Source organism: Panthera onca, chromosome C2 (assembly GCF_046562875.1).
Source record: "Panthera onca isolate mPanOnc1 chromosome C2, mPanOnc1 haplotype 2, whole genome shotgun sequence".
NCBI lineage: Eukaryota > Metazoa > Chordata > Mammalia > Carnivora > Felidae > Panthera > Panthera onca.
The window spans coordinates 6,467,501-6,486,819 of NC_138347.1; the positions used below are offsets into that span (position 1 = coordinate 6,467,501).

The window sequence follows — 19,319 nt, forward strand, 5'->3', positions numbered from 1 at the left end:
TGTAACAGTTTATTTAACCAGTCTCTTACCTATGGCCATTTAGGACGTTTCCAGTGTTTTCATTATAAATAGTGCCACGGTGAGTAATCTTTTTGTCGTGTGTGTCGTTTTTTGCTGATGGAGACGTCATTTGGGAGTACGATCCTGGGAATAGGATCGCAGTGTCTAAAGATACATGCCTCTGAGTTGTAGGAAGTAGTGGTAAAAGTTGCTGCCGAAGGAAGGTTCCAACTTGGCTTTCCTGCTGGTGGTGCCACCAGCAACATGGATTTTCTTAGCCGTTAGCCAACGGAGTGTTTTATACTTGATAATCTTTGCCAGTTTAATGGGTGAGAGATGGTGTCTTAGTGTAGTTTTATTTTTTTAATGTTTTGGCTTTTTTTTTAGTGAGAAAAATTATAAAATTTACTACTTTATTTTCCTGTGTACACTTCAAAGGTGTTACTTCTATCTAAAGTATGTGCAACCATTACCACTGTACGTTTCTAGCACTCTTTCATCATCCCAGACAGACACTGTACTCATTAAACACTGACTCCCTTTTTCCCTTCTGTACGTCCGTGGTAACCTCTCTCCTACTTTCTAGCTCTGTAAATTTGCCTACTATAGGGACCTCGTGTAAGTGGAATCATACGATATTTGTCCTTTTATCTTTGGTTTATTTCACAGAATAGTTTTATTTTGACTTTGTCATGTGTGAAGTTGTTGAACATCTTTTCATATATTTAGAGTGTCTTTTTTTTTCATCTTTGTGCACATGTATTTATGTCCTTTGGTCATTTCTCTATCACGTTTTTGGTCCTCTCCGTGCCCACCGCAATTTCTAAAGGTTCTTTGTATACCAGATATGTTAGTTCTTTATCTGTAGTTTATATGGTGCTGCGTTCTTTTTCTGCCATTAGAGCCTCTAAGTGGTTATGACTTGGTGGAGATGAAGGCTACTGATTTTGGTAGATTGAATTTTTTTACACATCTTGCTGTGTTACTGAACTTTTGAGTTAATTTTATCATTGAATTATCTGAGGTTTTTTTATTTAGGTACCCTCTCCTTTGTACAAGTACTTAGTTGTCCTTTGGGGTGCCTGGGTGGCTCAGTTGGTTAAATGTCTTAATTCGGCTCAGGTCATAATCTCACGGTTCATGAGTTTGAGTCCCGTGCTGACAGCTCAGAGCCTGGAGCCCACTTCAGATTCTGTCTCCCTCTCTCTCTGCCCCTTCCCTACTCATGCTCCATATCTCTCTGTCTCTCTCTCTCAAAAATAAATAAACATTAGAAAAATTTTTTAAAAAAATACTAGTTTTCCTACTAAGGTAATTTTTATACCTCCCATTGGTCTCTCTTATCTAATTGCATTGCTCGGTTCTTTCAGCACATTGTTGAATGGTGGTGGAGATAGTGGACCGTATTCCTCTTGGTGGAGACATGTCTACCATTTTCACACTAAGTGAGATGCCTTAATTTAGGTGTCTATAGTATGCATATCTATGTTATTATGCTAAGAAAATATCAACGAATGCTTATTTTGTTGTGTTCTTTTTGAAATACCGGGATTGATTATAGATTCTTTTTCCTTTTTCTTTTTTTTTATTATAAATTTTTAAAATTTGTATCCCAGTTATTTAACATATAGTGGAATATTGATTTCAGGAGTAGAACCAAGTGATTCATCACTTATGTATAACACCCAGTGCTAAACCCAACAAGTGCCCTCCTTAATGCCCATCACCCATTTAGCCCATTCGCCCACCAAACCCCTCCAGCAACCCTCAGTTTGTTCTCTTTGTTTAAGAGTCTCTTATGGTTTGTCTCCTTCCCTGTTTTTATCTTATTTTTGTTTCCCTTCCTTTATGTTTGTCTGTTTTGTATCTTAAGTTCCACATGAGTGAAGTCATATATTTGTCTTTGTCTAATTTCGCTTAGCATAATATCCTCTAGTTCTATCCACGTAGCTGCAAATGGCAAGATTTCATTCTTTCTGATTGGCAAGTAATACTTTGTTGTATGTGTATATGTGTCTATACACACACACACACACACATATACATATATACGTATATACTCATATATACACATATATATACATACGTACACACACACACACACACCCCACATCTTCTTTGTCCATTCATCTGTTCATGGACATTTGGGCCCTTTCCATACTTTGGCTATCATCAATAGCGCTGCTATAAACATTGGGGTACATGTGCCTCTTTGAGACAGCACACCTGTATCCTTTGGATAAATACCCAGTAGTGGAATTACTGGATCATATGGTAATTCTATTTTTAATGTTTTGAAGAACCTCCATCCTGTTTTCCAGAGTGGCTGCACCAGTTTGCATTCCCATCAGCAGTGCAAAAGGATTCCCCCTTCTCTATCCTCACCAATACCTGTTGTTGCCTGAATTGTTCATTTTAGCCATTCTGACGGGTGACCTGGTATCTTACCGTGGTTTTGATTTGTCTTTCCCTGATGATGAGTGATGTTGAGATTTTTTCATGTGTCTGTCAGCCATCTGGATGTCTTCCTTGGAAAAGTGTCTATTCATCTCTTTTGCCCATTTCTTCACTGGATTGTTTTTTGGATGTTGAGTTTGATTTTGGATACTAACCCTTTATCTGATATGTCATTTGCAAATATCTTCTCTCCCATTCCGTCAATTGCCTTTTAGTTTTGCTGATTGTTTCCTTTGCCACGCAGAAGCTTTTTATTGTTGATGAGGTCCCAATAGTCCATTTTTGCTTTTGTTTCCCTTGCTCCTGAAGATGTGTTGAGTAAGAAGTTGCTGTGGCCGAGGTCAAAGAGATTGTTGCCTGTTTTCTCTTGTAAGATTTTGATGGCTTCCGGTCTTCTGTTTAGGTCTTTTCATCCATTTTGAGTTGAAATAACCACTTAAGAAAGTGGTCCAGGTTCATTCTTCTGCATGTTGCTGTCTAGTTTTCCCAATACCATTTGATGAAGACACTTTTTTTCCCTTGGATATTCTTTCCTGCTTTGTCAAAGATTAGTTGGCTATATGTTTGTGGGTCCATTTCTGGATTCTTTATTCTGTTCCATTGATATATGGGTTAGTTTTTGTGCCAGTACCATACTATCTTGATGATTATGGCTTTGTAATACATCTTGAAGTCCAGCATTGTGATGCCTCCAGCTTTGGTTTTCTTTTGCAGGATTGCCTTGGCTATTCGGGAGATTTTTTTTTTTTCCTTTTTAAATCATCACTGGTGTATCAATCTTAAGAATTTTCTCTATATCTGTTAGTTTGGTGTATTTTCAAGTAATGGGGAAACGCTTTAAACTAATACAAACACAGATAATGTGGAATGTTAAATCCACTTGACCTTTTAAAATAAACCATAATCTTGTGGCTTGGTGGGGGGTTTTACCTCCAGTGGTAGGAATTCATTCACCTGTGTTGTTGCAGTGGGGGAGCTGGTGTGGCGGAGGGGGTGGGTGGTGGTGTGGCTGGGCAGAGATGGGGAGAGTATGTGTGGGGTGTGTTGTGTATATGCGTGTTGTTTCCATTCCATTTTGGTTTGGAAAGCACTGATGGTAGAAAATGTGTAAGGGCTTTCTAGTTAGCTGGATTTCTAATTCTACTTCCTACACTTACCCTCCTGTGACCCTAGGCATGTTATTTTACTTTTCTTAGTCTTGGGTGTCCCTATAGATGAAGAGCTGGTAATACACAGGCAGGGTAGATCCAGGCTTTGTGGGGGTTGAAGCTTGTGTAATATCAGGAACTTTTTTTTTTTTTTTTAAGTAACTCAGAGTTACAAGCAGATGCACACAGCCTTGATAGTCAAGTTAAATCGGAAGCCTCTGAAACTTAATGTCATTAGTTTTGTTAACTCCTCCTCTGTTTACAGAGGTGTTTTGAGAACTGGGATAACACATGTAAGACATTTCAGAGGATGCATCGTTTCTAGGTAGTAGCGTTTAAGAGTTTCTTTTATCACTGTCATGAAAAAAAAAAGTCCATTTGACATAAAAGCCAGACTCCTGGAATAGGAGGAGGCTCACATTTTGAGAAACAGTTTTGAGAATATGTTGACTTCAGGGGCACGTGGATGGCTCAGTCAGTTAAGCATCTGAGTTCAGATTAGGTCATGATCTCACGGTTCGTGAGTTTAGGTCCCACGTCGGGCTCTGTGCTAACAGCTCAGAGTTGCCTTTAGATCCTCTGTCCCCCTGTCTCTCCCCCTACCCTGCTTGTGTTCTTTCTCTCTCTCAAAAATAAATAAACATTAAAAAAGAATACACTTATTCTACATTTTGCCTGTTCAAATGAAGTAAATAAAAGTAGATATTGACTTTAGATTTTGTCTTTTAAGTTTTGGTTGTCAGTGACATTTTCATTATCCATTCTCGATGCTCCTAATGTAAATGCTGTTACAGTAAAAGGTCACGTCTCAGTTTAAAAGTACCTGCCTAGGGCGCCTGGGTGGCTCAAATCGGTTAAGCGTCAGACTTTGGCTCAGGTCACGATCTTGCCTTTCCTGAGTGAGTTCAAGCCCCGCGTCAGACTCAGGTGACAGCTCAGAGCCTGGAGCCTGTGACCGATTCTGTGTCTCCCTCTCTCTCTCTCTGCCCCTCCCCCGCTAGCACTCTGTCTCTCTCTCCTTCAGAAATAAACGTTTAAAAAAATTAAAAAATAAAAGTACCTGCCTGGTGTCCATAATTAGAACTTAAAGTAGATTGCAACCATTAGGGCTGTGGGAATCACAGAGTTGTTTCTTCCCCTCTCTTCCCTTTATTGACTTAAAAAAAATTTTGTCCTAGAGCAGTTTTAGGTTTACACAAAAACCGCACAGTGAGTACCTTGAATTCCCATATCTTCTTTTTCCTGCACACAGTTGCTCCTGGTAGTAACTTCTGGGTTAGTGTGGTGCATCTGCTGCCGCTGGTGAACTCAATTTCCTGGTTTACGTTAGGGATCTCTGTGTGTTGCACAATTTGTGTGGATTTTGACAAATGCATAATGTTATGTCTCTACCATAACAGTTTCACTGCCCGAAAACCTCCTTGCTACACTTAATCATTCCTTTCTCTCTCCTCCTGAGCCACTGGTAGGTCACCACTGATTTTTCTGCTGTTTCTGTAGACTTTTCCAGAATACCATACAGTTGGATTATACAGTATGTAGCCTTTTCAGATAGGCTACTTTCAATTTTTTTAAATGTTTATTTCTGAAGGGTGGGAGGCGGGGGAAGAGAGAGAGAGGGAGAGATATGAGCGGGGGAGGGGCAGAGAGAGAGGGAGACACAGTCTAAAGCAGGCTCCAGACTCTGAGCTGTCAGCACAGAGCCCAATGTGAGACTTGAACCCACAAACTATGAGATCATGACCTGAGCTGAAGTCTGACGCAGATACTCCTCAGATTGGCTACTTTCTTTTTTTTTTTTTTTTTTTTTCATTTTTTCAACGTTTATTTTTTTATTTTTGGGACAGAGAGAGACAGAGCATGAACGGGGGAGGGACAGAGAGAGAGGGAGACACAGAATCGGAAACAGGCTCCAGGCTCCGAGCCATCAGCTCAGAGCCCGACGCGGGGCTCGAACTCACGGACCGTGAGATCGTGACCTGGCTGAAGTCGGACGCTTAACCGACTGCGCCACCCAGGCGCCCCTGGATTGGCTACTTTCTAGTAATATGAGTTTAAGTTTCCTTTGTATCTTTTCGTGGCTTGATATTTCATTTCTTTTTAGAACTGAGTAATATTCCATTGTCTGAATTTACCGTAGATTATTTCATTTACTTACTAAAGGACATGTTGGGTGCTTCTAAGTTTTGGCAATTATTTTGTTGTTGTTGTTTTCTGTTTTATTGTTTGTTTATTTTTGAGAGAAAGAGACAGAGCACGAGCAGGGGAGGGACGGAGAGAGAGGGAAATACAGAATCTGAAGCAGGCTCCAGGCTCTGAGCTGTCAGCACAGAGCCCTACGCGAGGCTCGAATTCACAAACCTCAAGATCATGACCTGAGCCGAAGTCAGACACTTAACTGACTGAGCCACCCAGGCACCTCAAAGTTTTGGCGATTATGAATAAAGCTGGTGTAAACTTCCATGTGCAGATTTTGTGGGGATATTTTTAACGCATTTGGATAAATACCAAGGAGCAAGTTTATTGGATATGATTAGGCTATGTTTAGCTTTGTAAGAAACTTCCAAACTGTCATCCAAAGTGGCTGTGTTACGTTTGCATTTCCATAAACAACGAAGGAGAGAGTCCCTCTTGTTCTGTGTTTTTGTTAAGATGTCAGTTCTTCCTAACTTGATCTGTAGATTCAACATAATTCCAATCAAGATCCCAGCAAGTTAATTTTGTGGATATTGGTGAAGTGATTCTAAAGTTTATTTGGAGAGGAAAAAGGTCCAGAATAGCTAACAGGGTACTGAAGAACGTAGTTGGAGGACTGATAGTACCTGACATTGAGAGTTCGTAACAAGTCTGTAGTTTTCAAGACAGTGTGGTATTGGTGAAAGAATAGACAGTAGATCAATGGAATAGAATAGGGAAACCCAGAAATAGACCAATGCAAGTGTGGTCAACCAGTGTTTGACAAAAAAGCAAAAGACAACTCAATGGATAAAGCAGAGTCTTTTCAACAAATGGTGTTGGAATGACTGGACATCCACATGTTAAAAAAGTCTAGACACGTACTTTTCACAGATTGACTCAAAATGGATCGTAAGCTTAATGGAAAACACAAAACTTAAAATTTCCAGAAGATAACATGCAATAAAATGTAGGTGACCTTGGGTATGGCGGTGACTTTTTAGATAGAATACCAAAAGCATGATCTGTTAAAGGAAAACATGACAAGCTAGATTTCATCAATTAAAACCTGCTCTGGGAAAGATACTGTTAGGAGAGAACGCAAGCCACAGACCAGGAGAAAATATTGGTAGAGCTCCTATCTGGTAAAGGACTTCTATTTAAAATATACCATGAATTCTTAAAATGTATTCATAAGAAAATAAAAAATCCAGTTTAAAAATCAGACAGTCTGACACGTCATCAGAGAAGATACATAGATGGCAAGTAATCGTATGGAAAGATGCGCAGCGTCATCGGCCATTAGGGAATGAAAGTAGAATGAGACGCCCCTGTGCCCCTATTGCAGTGACCCAGGTCCAGGCACTGGAAACATGTACATGGACTTGGCTCAGCTTCACACAGAGAAGGGCCCACTGTGTCAGCGGCAGTGGTGAGTCTCTGTCTCTGTCGCCCTGTGCCTTGCTAAGAAAAAGAATATAATAAAGACACTGACTTTTTGTTTGAAGTTCATCTAATTATATTCATTGCCCGATTGCCTGAAATGGTAAGAATGGAATGCGGCTTTTCTTGTGTTATTTAATCTTCAAGATGAGGATTTTATCTTATCCCCCCCTCTTCCCCGACACATAGGAGACTTCCTGTGATCAGAGTGAAGGTTCTTGCTCTTCTGAAGAAGAGGAGTGGAGGAGTGACAGGAGGAGTCAGAGTGACAGCGAAAGTTCAAGGTACTTGCTACTGCTTAAAAAAATTTTTGTTTTGGGGCGTCTGGGTGGCTCAGTCGGTTAAGCGTCCTACTTCAGCTCAGGTCACGATCTCGCGGTCTGTGAGTTCGAGCCCCGCGTCGGGCTCTGGGCTGATGGCTCAGAGCCTGGAGCCTGCTTCTGATTCTGTGTCTCCCTCTCTCTCTGTCCCTCCCCCATTCATGCTCTGTCTCTCTCTGTCTCAAAAATAAATAAACGTTAAAAAAAAAAAAAAATTTAAAAAAAAATTTTTTTTTTGTTTTAAGTAGGCTCCACACCCAGCGTGGGGCTTGAACTCACAACCCCAGGATCAGGAGTCACACACAGCAACCCCTGCATAGGCTGGGGCACCCCTCCAGGTGCCTGCTTTTCATTGTTTTCATCTGCTCAGCAGCCTAGTCCTAGGCTTGGATGGACCAGTCAGTGAAGGGCAGTTGAGTTTCTCGTACAGTTAAAAGGAGAAGAAAACTGGGAGCGCCTGGGTGGCTCAGTTGGTTGAGCGTCTGACTCTGGCTCAGGTCACAATGTCATGGTTCATGAGTTCAAGCCCCATGTCAGGCTCACTGCTGTCCTTGCAGAGCCTGCTTGGGATCCTTTGTACCCGCCTCCTCCTTTCTCCTCCCCTGCTTGTGCTCTCTCTGTCTCTTTAAAAAAAAAAAAAAAAAAAAAAATTAAAGAAGAAGAGAACTGGATTAACAGCTGTGTGTATAGAAAGTTTTTTGGGTATGTTTGACTGTACACATTTGAGCCCACAGTGTACAATGTAGTCTTGGGCTGTAGTCATAAAGAGCAGTATCCAGAATGTATGTGGTAAGACCATCGTTCTATTTACTGTCCGTTATTGCATGTATGGACCTCTAGTTTTGGGATCCAGATTTCATGGGACCCAGATGTTAACATCTGTTCCTCCTTTTGGTAAATAAAATGCCAAGTTCACCTTGGCAGATGCTCGTGCCAGAAACCTGGACATCTTTCTCTCTTCACAGCATAGCCATCACCAGGTCTAGAAAAGCGTCCCTTCCAAATAGGACTCAATCTTATTTCTGTTCCCATGGATGCTGTGCCGGTCTAGACCACCATACAGTACTCTCTTTTTCCTGTCGTGACTTTTTTTATTCTGTTATGATTGAGGGGCTGGAGTGATTTTTAGAACCCTTGTCTATTTTTTTTTATGAATTTAATTGTGAAATATGAAATATACATAACAGAATTTACCATCTTAACCATTTTGAACTGTATATTTCAGTAGCATTAAGTACATTCATACTGTTGTGCACCCAGTTTCCAGAACTTGTTGCAAAATGAGAGTGTGTACGCATTAAACAGGGATTCTCCGCTTCCCGCCCCTCCCCTGGCAACCTCTGTTCTGCTTTCTAGCTCTGTCATTGTCTTTTAATTCAGCTTCTCTTGAATTTTATTGTACAAAGCAGGTGCTCTTACAGTTTTTCTAAATAGCTCTTTTTAAATAAACTGCTCTTGGAAACGTGCGTGTGAGCGTGAGTGTGTTTTATTGAGCCTGAGAGGTGTGTGGTTGGCCAGTGGTGGTCTCAGTGGAGCCCTTTGTCCTGCTTTCTTTCCTGCATTTGCTGAAGCTGGTGGTGGCAGGGGCTCATTTTCTAGATCTTGTTTCCTGTTTGACTCTGCTGCTGCTCTGGACTGGGCCGGGACCACTTCCTCTCTTGGGTCTTTTGTCCTGTTCAGGAAAGTCCCCCTCTTGGCAAGGAACTCTGACCACTTCCAGCTTTCTATCTGCTGTGGCTACACTTTCCTTGGGATTCTCAGTGTGTTCACTAATGGTTTTTCATTCCAGTTAGAATTTTAGTCTATTCCCGGGTCACCTTTCACTTGGGGGAGGGGGGCCTACTCTTACGGTTCTGCATGACCTCTACTGTTTCCGTAATTACATTCCCATCTTCTGAAAGGGGAATTGTTGGTGGGCTCTAAATGTTGTCTTCCATGAGGTTTCCTCTATATTACACTTAAAACAAAAAATTCCTCAGGCTTACGTCCTTTCCTAATTTCCAGTGTCTCTGTCTCTTCCTCATGATCTCTGGTCATTTCAGTATTTGCTGATGGTGAAGGCAGATTGTTCAAGTTGAATCTTCCCAGGATCCTTCCTTCCCTCCTCTTCATCTCTTAAGATTATGTGATTAAATTGCCATTAGGGCTTAGATTCTGGTTCCCTACAACATATACTGCTTTTCTTTCCTAGTGACTCGTCATCTAGATACTCTGACTGGACAGCTGATGCAGGCATCAATTTGCAGCCTCCTTTACGAACGTCATCACGTCGACGAGTTACCCGCTTTTGCAGTAGTTCAGAGGATGAAATGTCTACTGAGAATTTATCTCCTCCAAAAAGGAGACGAAAGAGAAAGAAAGAAAATAAGCCTAAAAAAGAGGTAAGAGAAGTATATCTTTAAAACATCTATTTACGCTTTCTATCAAGTGTTTCTGTCCATATTTAGAAATTAAAAGTCTTAGGGAGATTGGAGATTTTATATACTATTGACACTGTTAAGTCTTCAAGACTCAAATGTAAAATGCAGATTTATATTTGGAAAAGCTACTTTCTTCTGGAGGCTTCTCTATCGAATCTGCCCCAAATTGGCGGTGGCACCAGCTCCTTCCTCAGTCTGACACGATAAGGGGGAGGGAGCTCTATTTTGCTCGGAATCCCACAACTCTTTATTTTCTCCTGTTAATTTCAACACCAGAACTATACTTCAGGGCATTTTAGGGCACTTTCTTCTTGTTTCCTCTGTCTTTGCCTTGTTTCCCAGCTACATCTGCCACGTTCTCTTTCATTTGGCACGTTCACAAGCAGGAGTACTTGTGATGTTCCTATTTCTTATCATATGTTCAGTGTTCATGTCGTGCAAGTAACAGTCATTATTTAAAGATGCCACGTCTTTGTATTCCTCACGTATTGCTGTGTCACAGACCATCCTGAATCTTAGCTCCTTACAGCAACAAACATGTATTCCTATTTGGTGGGTCAAGAATCTGGGGGCTGAAAAGCTAGGTGAGTTTTGGTTCCCAAGGTCACAGTTATCACACGGGTTGGAGCTACAGCTGTCTGAACGTATAACTGGAGCTGGCTGATCTTCTTTGAACCCTATTCAGTTGAGGAGTTGGCTGTAGACCCAGCTACTCACCACATGGGCCCCTCTAAAGAGCTCCTTGGGCATCTGTATGACATGGTGGCCGACATTCCCTAGGTTAGGTGATCCAGAGGTGTCAGCAGGGGTAAGCCTTAATGCCTGTGACAGCTTTGTCTTAGAAGCCTCTTGTCACTTCTGTCTTACTCTGTTTGAGTGGAGCGGTTGTGGGCTGCACCTGTGGAAGAGATGAGGAGGATCAGAGAGTTTGTTGGCACATTTTAAAGTCACCTGTCTTAAAACCTCAAATCAAGAGGAGTCTCCCTGTGATGAGTAGTCCACGGTGAAATTCAGAATGGTCTCTCGGCAGAGCAGGCTGGCTGTCGAAGAGGATTTAGGTTGGAAAGGAGCCCCCTCCCATAGGATGTCAAGTGTTATGAAGAGTCTATTAGAAATCCGGGAGAGGCTAGATGAGTGCCGGGGGAACCTGCACTGCTTTCACCAGTGGCCCACAATGTACACGCTCCCGTGGGTGTGAAGGAACCAAATATGTATGCCGTTTAAAAACTGATCATTAGGCGACGTGCCCATTCTCATTTGACATAGCATTTCTCACTTGGTGAAGTTTCTTTTGTTTGTCAATCAAACCACGCCCTCACGCCCTTTCTGTTGTGCTGGACTTTGTTCTCATCCCCTTGGCAGAGCTTGCGGAGGATGACTCCGGTGGAGCTTGCAAATATGGAACATTTATATGAATTTCACCCTCCCGTGTGGATAACGGACACCACACTTCGAAAGTCTCCTTTTGTTCCTCAGATGGGTGATGAGGTGAGAGTAGTAAAATTTAGAAATGGGAATATGGACCACAAGATAGTATTTTACCCTTAGGTTTTAATTTATTTTTAAATGTATACTTTTTGTAGGTAATCTATTTTCGACAGGGTCACGAAGCTTATATTGAGGCTGTCAGAAGAAATAACATTTATGAACTGAACCCTAATAAGGAGCCATGGAGAAAAATGGATCTTAGGGTAAGATGATCATATTATTAAGCCATTAAACATCTAGCACTGTATAGTTAAGTTATTTATAAATCCATTAAAAATAAACCTTCTGGAGGTATATTTCATTACTGTCTTTTTGACTGCCTACTTAAAAACATTTCTGCTGTTACCTTCTAAGCCTTAGGATCCGGCAGAAAGACGTGTTTGTCAGTGGATGGTCTTCATGTATGCTGATTGGTGTATAAAATTATAAATGTGTTCGTCACTCAGGAAGGCAGCTTGGTAGTATATATCATTAATGTTAAAGTGTGTGTATCTGGGACATATATTCAAAAGAAGTGGCAGGTTTTCAAAAGAGGAAATACAAATTGGAAAAGAAGTTGAACCGCATGCACAGTAGACTAGTCTATTGGAAAAGCTTTAGCTCCCCTATACTTAACCAGTTAAATAAAAAAATAAAAAAAAAATTTTTTTTAATCAGTGAAAGAAAAAAACCCCCACATTTTAGCAAGTAGCAAAGATTTTGGTTTGTTACCAGTTACTCACATTGGTGACAGGACAGGGTATATGAAACAGCCCGGGCTTTGTAGAGGCTATCTTGGCGATTGGAATTGAAACTGGAAAATATTCAGATGTTTTAAATCCATGACTTTATTTGCGGTGATTTAGGAAACAACTGGAAGTGCATGTGAGTTTATGAGCAAGACGGTTCCATATCCCTGTTAATAAAAACAAAAGTTAGAAAAAGTCCATATACTCTACAGTACTGAATGGATCAAATCATGGTACATTTTGCAGAGTTGACTATGGTATGAAGCCCACTGCGTAATTGAGGCTTTTAAAATACTTGAGTGAATGACTGTTAAATTTTTATAATTTATTACTAAGAGAAAAAATGGGATGTGAAATGTTGTTTGTGGTTATGGTAATAAAAACTTGCAGACATGCAGTCAACCAGAATAAATACATCAAAATGTCAATGGTGATTATGTATGGAATAGCATTGCCGTTGATTTTTTTTTTTAATTCTTTGTATTTTATATGTTTTTGATACTTTCAGTAACTATTAGAAGGTAAAAACAACTATCTTAGCAAAGATAGCCGTTTTTTTTTTCTTCTTCTTCTTTAAGTTTATTTATTGATTTTGAGAGAGGGAGAGAGAGAGAAGCCCAAGCAGGCTCTCTGCTGTCAGCGCAGATCCCGATGTGGGGCTCAATCCCACGAACAGTGAGATCATGAGTAGGAGTCGGACATTTAAGGGACCGAGCCACCCAGGCATTCCCAAAGATAGCTGTTCTTAACTCTCCTTCAACTTAGTGGCTCTCCGTCTTGAATTTGGCTTACCATATGCTCTGATTTATTTAGGTCTGTTTCACTTATCACTGAGTTGATCCTCATTATTCACAGATTCCATATTTGTCATTTTGCCTACTAGCTGCATGTTATTTGTAACCCCAAATCAATGCTCAGGGTGCTTTCTGGCCATTTGCAAACACACACACAGTGGCAAAAAATTTGATTTCCCTGACCGGCCTGTTACCTCCTGAGGTCGAGTGAGGTGATACCTTCTTGTTTGAGCTCTCACATCATAAATAAGTGTCCTTCTCACGATCTATTGAATGCAACATAAATAACTTTAGTGTTTTTATGCTTTTTGTTGGTGACTTACTGTTTAACATAGCCCCCGAGTGTGATGCTTTAAAGTGCTCTGCTGTGTTACTCAGTACAAGAAGGTGATGATGTGCTTTCTGGAGAGAACACCTGTGTTAGATAAGCTTTGTCTAGGCATGAATGAGAAGTCCTTTTGGCTATTGAGTTCAGTGCTAATGAATCAACAGCATCTTCAATGAGATGTCTTTACACAGAGACACACATAAAACAAGATGATGTATCTCTAGGAAGAGAACAGAGCCAGAAAGAAATTCACATTATTCACAGTAATTGTCTTTAGATATTGTGCTGATCAGTGACTCTTACGTGTTCCTTCTTAACACTTTGTGGTATGTTTGCTAAAGTGAGTATATTCCTTATGTTTGAAACAGTATTAAATGTCTATCCTGAAAAAGACGTGAAGATTAATTTTAGCAAAGTGATTTAATCACTGTTAAATTGGAAACCTGACTTACAAGTTGACTTAATGTGGCAATATGTGGAGATTTATAGTCTTGAGAAATTGCTTTATTTTAACCATTTTAAACATTGCATTCTTTAAAAAATATCTGTTAAAGGATCAAGAGTTGGTCAAAATAGTTGGAATACGATACGAGGTTGGGCCCCCTACGCTCTGTTGCCTCAAACTAGCATTTATAGATCCTGCAACTGGAAAACTTTTGGACAAATCTTTCTCTATTAGGTATGTGTTACTCTTTTTTTTTTTATGGAATTGTTTAAATTTAGAGGTTTCTTCTTGCTGATCAGCATGTCCCTCATAACTGCGGGGTGAATAGTGGAGCACTATGGACAGCCTAAGGCGGGAGTTGAGGTGCTCATAGCTGGGACTAAAAGTAGTATGCTGTAGCAACAATTAGGCATTGGCATGTTTATACCTTTTTCCATGCCACTAATGTGTGGAGAACTCTGGCCTGTAGGGGAATTTGTGTCTGTCTTTGTTTTTGAGAAAATGTTAGAATAAATGATTTGCTAAATGTGTGCTGTCCATTATGGTGGCCCTTAGCCACGTGCGGCTCTTGAGCTCTTGAAATATGGCCGATTTCAATGGAGTGTGATGTACACACTGAATTTTGAAGACTTGGTATGAAGAAAAACTATGTAAGGTATCTCGTTATTTTGTATTGATAACATGGTGAAACCGTATTTAGGGTACATGGGATAAATTAATTTTACTAGTTTCTCTACTTTTTTTAATAAGGCTAGTCAGAAAAAAATTAGAAATGCAGCTCCCATCCTGTTTCTTTTGGACATTGTTGCTTTAGACTGTAACCTGCTCAGGGAGTTTGATAATCTTTTATTTCTGTTTAGATACCATGATATGCCGGATGTCATTGACTTTCTTGTACTGCGTCAATTTTATGATGAAGCAAGACAGAGGAATTGGCAGTCTTGTAAGTCTGTTCTTACTGAGTTTTATACACTGTTAGAAAATGATCTCTCAGTTTATTGGCCTATTTTTTTGTTGTGGTGCTGCTTGTTATGGTGGATGCAAACATGTGAATTCTGGAAAGAAATAGAAGTGCCTGGAAAGTATTTTTTGCTTTACTGCTTCTTCGTAAGGACTGTTAGCCAAGCAGCATTTCTTGTGGGGATTATTTCTTACGCGTTGACTGTATGTTAGAGGTGAACTTTTATATCCTTTCACGTGTCCACAGTCTGCATTTCTTTCCATCTTTACTGTGACTGGTATAATTCACAAAGTTATCTTATGATCTAAAACAATCAGGAAATTGAAAAATAATGTAAATTACTTCTAATCTGCATTGTAAATAGTGCAGCCACTTAGGAGAATTCATTCGCCTTTGAGCAGTTTTGGTCTCTTATTAGGAATAGTAAGTTTTAGGCTCTGTCGTCTAGTGTACACGTTTGTAAATGATGTTAAGGCCTCATTAATTTTCCTAGTTGCTGCTGCTTTTTTCTAAAGTACTACAAATAGGTAAATTTTCGACAAATTCCCTGAGTCACCCCTATTTGAAATGAAAGATTTTGGAGAACATGGCTGTTCTTAGTGGACTATTTTTAACGGTAATAACCACACAGTCAGGACTGTTTTGGGACTAAAGGAAATTTTTCTTGAAGAAAAACATCTAGCCATACACAGAAACAACCAAGACCAAACTCCAGTCATCCGGAATGTGCCGGAGTTAAGATCAATAGCCAAATTCTGAAGAACTTCAAAGCTTCGCATCTGTTCTGTTTATCCAACACCCATGACGTCTAAGTTGGAAGCTCTCATTTTGTTCCGCCCACATGTGCATCCAGAAATTGTTTTAAACTCCCGTTCTCTGTAGCTGAGCTCTAGAGATGGATTCCCACTTGCCTCTTGAAATTTAGTGCCTTTGTTTTATTTTTGTGATTGGGAAATTAATGTACCAGATCTTTTAATTAATTCAATTCCCCCCCCATAAAATCTGACCGATTCTCTCGAAGTTTGAGCAGTGTTAGTAAAGGAAGTTGCTTAATCTTGATTTTATTGCGTGAAGAACTTTACTAAGCATGTTTATTCTACTCTTGAATAGGCAAAAACAGGTTTGTTTTTTTTTTTAATTCTTAAGGAAAAGCCAGGTTTTACCTTCAGAAAAGTGATTTCTTAAGGCTCCTTTTAATTTAAAGTGTTATCTTACAGTGAAAAATACTTTTATCTAAACCGAAAGTATCTTCTAGTTGTTTTGTTTTTGAATTTTTTTTTTTTTTAAGTTTTATGTTTGAGGGGCGCCTGGGTGGCTCAGTTGGTTAAGCGTCTGACTTCGGCTCAGGTCATGATCTTGGGGTCCGTGAGTTCGAGCCCCGTGTCGGGCTCTGTCCTGACAGCTCAGAGCCCGGAGCCTGTTTCAGATTCTGTGTCTCCCTGTCTCTGACCCTCCCTCGTTCATGCTCTGTCTCTCTCTCTCTCTCAAAAATAAATAAACGGTAAAAAAAAAATTTTTAAGTTTATGTTTGAAAGAGAGAGAGCGAGGGGAGGGGCAGAGAGAGAGAGAGGAGAGGGAGGATCCCAAGCAGGCTTCATGCTGTTCACGCAGAGCCCAACGCGGGGCTCCACCTCACAAACTGCCGGATCATGACCTGAGCCGAGATCAAGCGTCCCACCCAGGTGTTCCTCTTCTAGTTTTAGATAAATAGGGAAGGAAAGTATTATAAGGTTGGTTCTTGGTATCAAAAACTGGCTTTTTTTTTTTTTTTAAGTTTATCTATTTGTTTTTTTTTATTTTAATTTTTTTTTTTTTTTTTTTTTTTTTTTTTTTTTTTTTTTATTTATTTTTGGGACAGAGAGAGACAGAGCATGAACAGGGGAGGGGCAGAGAGAGAGGGAGACACAGAATCGGAAACAGGCTCCAGGCTCCGAGCCATCAGCCCAGAGCCTGACGCGGGGCTCGAACTCACGGACCGCGAGATCGTGACCTGGCTGAAGTCGGACGCTTAACCGACTGCGCCACCCAGGCGCCCCTATCTATTTGTTTTGAGAGAGAGAGAGAGCCAGTGGGAGAGGAGCAGAGATAGAGGAAGAATCTTAAGCAGGTTCCACGCTCAGCAAGGAGCCGGACGTGGGGCTCGATCCTGCAGCCCTGGGATCATGACCTGAGCTGAAATCAAGAGTCTGACTGAGCACCCAGGCGTCCTGGGTGTCTAGTGACTTTGAAAAATATAAAATGTGCATAAAAGTCATGTTTATGTGAATTTAAAAATATTTTAAGAACCTCAAAACATGCAGCTCCAGTAGTGATACTGCTGTTGTTTTCAGTTTTAGAGAATTCCGTGGAAGCATACTTGGTTAGTACTCTTTGTGGGTATTTTATTACGTAAATATTCTCTTTCTGAGGAGTGAAATACAGCTTTAATTTTGATGGATACCATTTCTGTCAAACCTTCCTTGAAAGCAGAATTGTTAATCTACCAAGGAATTGTTAGCGGTGGCTAAGCAACTTTTTTTGTTACTGGTTTTGTTTTGAGAAAGGTGGAACGGATGGAAGGGAAGAGGTGGGGTTATGACAGCAGTCTGTGTTCCTTCTGTAACGTGAAACCGAGCTCACCTACAGTGTGTTCCTCTAGAAGGGATGCCGTTGTAGGGTACACAGATGATTACCGGAGTCAGTTGGAGCATTCTGTACAGTTACTTTGGCTTGTGGATGGAGCCCTCCTAAGATCTGCTTCCTGCTTCTATATATCCTCCTGAGATAAAGGGATATGTGGGTGTTTAATTCTTTTTTTTATTAAAATTTTTTTTAACGTTTATTTTATTTTTGAGAGAGAGAGAGAGAGAGCGAGAGAGCGTGAGCAGAGGAGGGTCAGAGAGAGAGGGAGACACAGAATCCAAAGCAGTCTCCAGGCTCTGAGCTGTCAGCACAGAGCCCCATGAGGGGCTTGAACTCACAAACTGTGAGATCATGACCTGAGCCGACGTTGGACGCTTAACTGACTGAGCCACCCAGGCGCCCCTAATTCTTTTAAGTAATAAAGTATGTAAGCATATCCTAGGGTATATCTAGAACTGATTTTTAATGTGAAGTCTTAAGAATTAAAATTCTGTTTTATGTGGAAATATTTATATAGGGAGAGCTTTAGAATAATCATGGATTCTAGTCATACTTTTGGAATATGTTTTATTCAGGAAGTACATGTTTCAGAGGTATTTAATATACTTATTAAGCAAGTATATTTTGATCATATACATCGTTGTAGAAGATTATTGAGTTTTGTTAAGCTTTGTTCTTTGTTCCATGTTGTAAAATGTGGTCGAACCTATTTTGGGGAAATGTTTGGATCCAGTAAACAACAGAATCCAGTCGGAAGCATGTTAGTCTATTGCACTGTATGGTTATACACCGTCAGTAAATTACTCAGTGTGACATTGTATCTTTTTACATTTATTTTATTGCTGAAGATTGCTGGAAAGTGGGGAAGGATGGCTGATTTTAAGATAAAAAAAGTAATTTCTTTTTTTATCTCTATCATGGTATTTTATAAATTAAAAATGTGTCTCAGACTTGGTCATCTTTTATAGGTGATAGGTTCCGTTCTATCATTGATGATGCTTGGTGGTTTGGAACAGTGCTAAGTCAAGAGCCATATCAGCCGCAGTACCCTGATAGTCATTTCCAGTGCTACATCGTTAGGTCTGTATGCAGTTGAAATGAATTCTCTACAGACATTCGTTCATTGTGGTGGGTGGTTTTATGAATAATATGTTTCAGGTGAAAGACCATGATTTAGTCTGTCATTGAGTCCTGTCCGTCATCCCCATGCAGTGTCTCTCGCACGCCCTGGCTGCTTCCCGTTCACCAGAACCCCCTCGGGACAGGTTCTGCTTGCCTCTCTGGTCCCATTTCTGTAGCCTCCTAATAGTTCCTAGTTGAGGAGCACATATGACATCATTTTCCCTGTTCAAGGAAATCGTTGCTGCTTTTCCATTGGCTGTGGAATAAAGTCACATTCTGAAGTGTGGCATTCAAGGCTTCACAGGGTTGTTGAGTTTTTTCCACCTACCCTGGGTACAAGCCACACAGGACTTCTGATTTTGTCTTTGAACATTTTTAATGCTTTCTTTTTCTCATAATGTATTCTCCTAAAAAAATCTTACGGTTAATATTTAAACTTTCATTGCTACAATGAGGTTTTCACATTTTATTTTTGTTTACTCTTTTGTGGATACCTAGTTATTAGCCACAAGTTGTTTTTATGAGAGGCTAACTGGACTTTTGGTTTTTTAATAGGTGGGACAATACTGAAATTGAAAAACTTAGCCCATGGGACATGGAACCAATTCCTGATAATGGTATATGATTCTTTTTTTAAGTTTTAGCAGAAACTATTTAAAAAAATTTTTTTAAACACTTATTTTTGAGAGACAGAGGGAGAGGGAGGGCCAGAGAGAGGGAGAGAATCCCAAGCAGGCTCCATGCTGTGAGCGCAGAACCTGATGCAGAACTCAGACTCATGAACCATGAGATCATGATCTGATTCGAAATCAGGAGTCGGATATTTAACCGACTGAGTTACCCAGGAGCCCCATGGTATATCATTTTT

General features: G+C 40.3%; 1 protein-coding gene across 1 annotated transcript in view; it reads left to right on the forward strand.

The window, feature by feature from the left end:
• Positions 1-19,319, forward strand: part of BRWD1 (bromodomain and WD repeat domain containing 1) — a 124,754-nt gene that overhangs the window by 73,827 nt on the left and 31,608 nt on the right. Inside the window, exons 22-29 of the mRNA XM_060640877.3 lie at positions 7,413-7,507; positions 9,735-9,924; positions 11,326-11,451; positions 11,547-11,654; positions 13,856-13,980; positions 14,607-14,689; positions 18,298-18,409; positions 19,007-19,068. Coding sequence (XP_060496860.3) covers positions 7,413-7,507; positions 9,735-9,924; positions 11,326-11,451; positions 11,547-11,654; positions 13,856-13,980; positions 14,607-14,689; positions 18,298-18,409; positions 19,007-19,068 — 901 coding nt within the window. The remainder of the gene's footprint in view (positions 1-7,412; positions 7,508-9,734; positions 9,925-11,325; positions 11,452-11,546; positions 11,655-13,855; positions 13,981-14,606; positions 14,690-18,297; positions 18,410-19,006; positions 19,069-19,319) is intronic.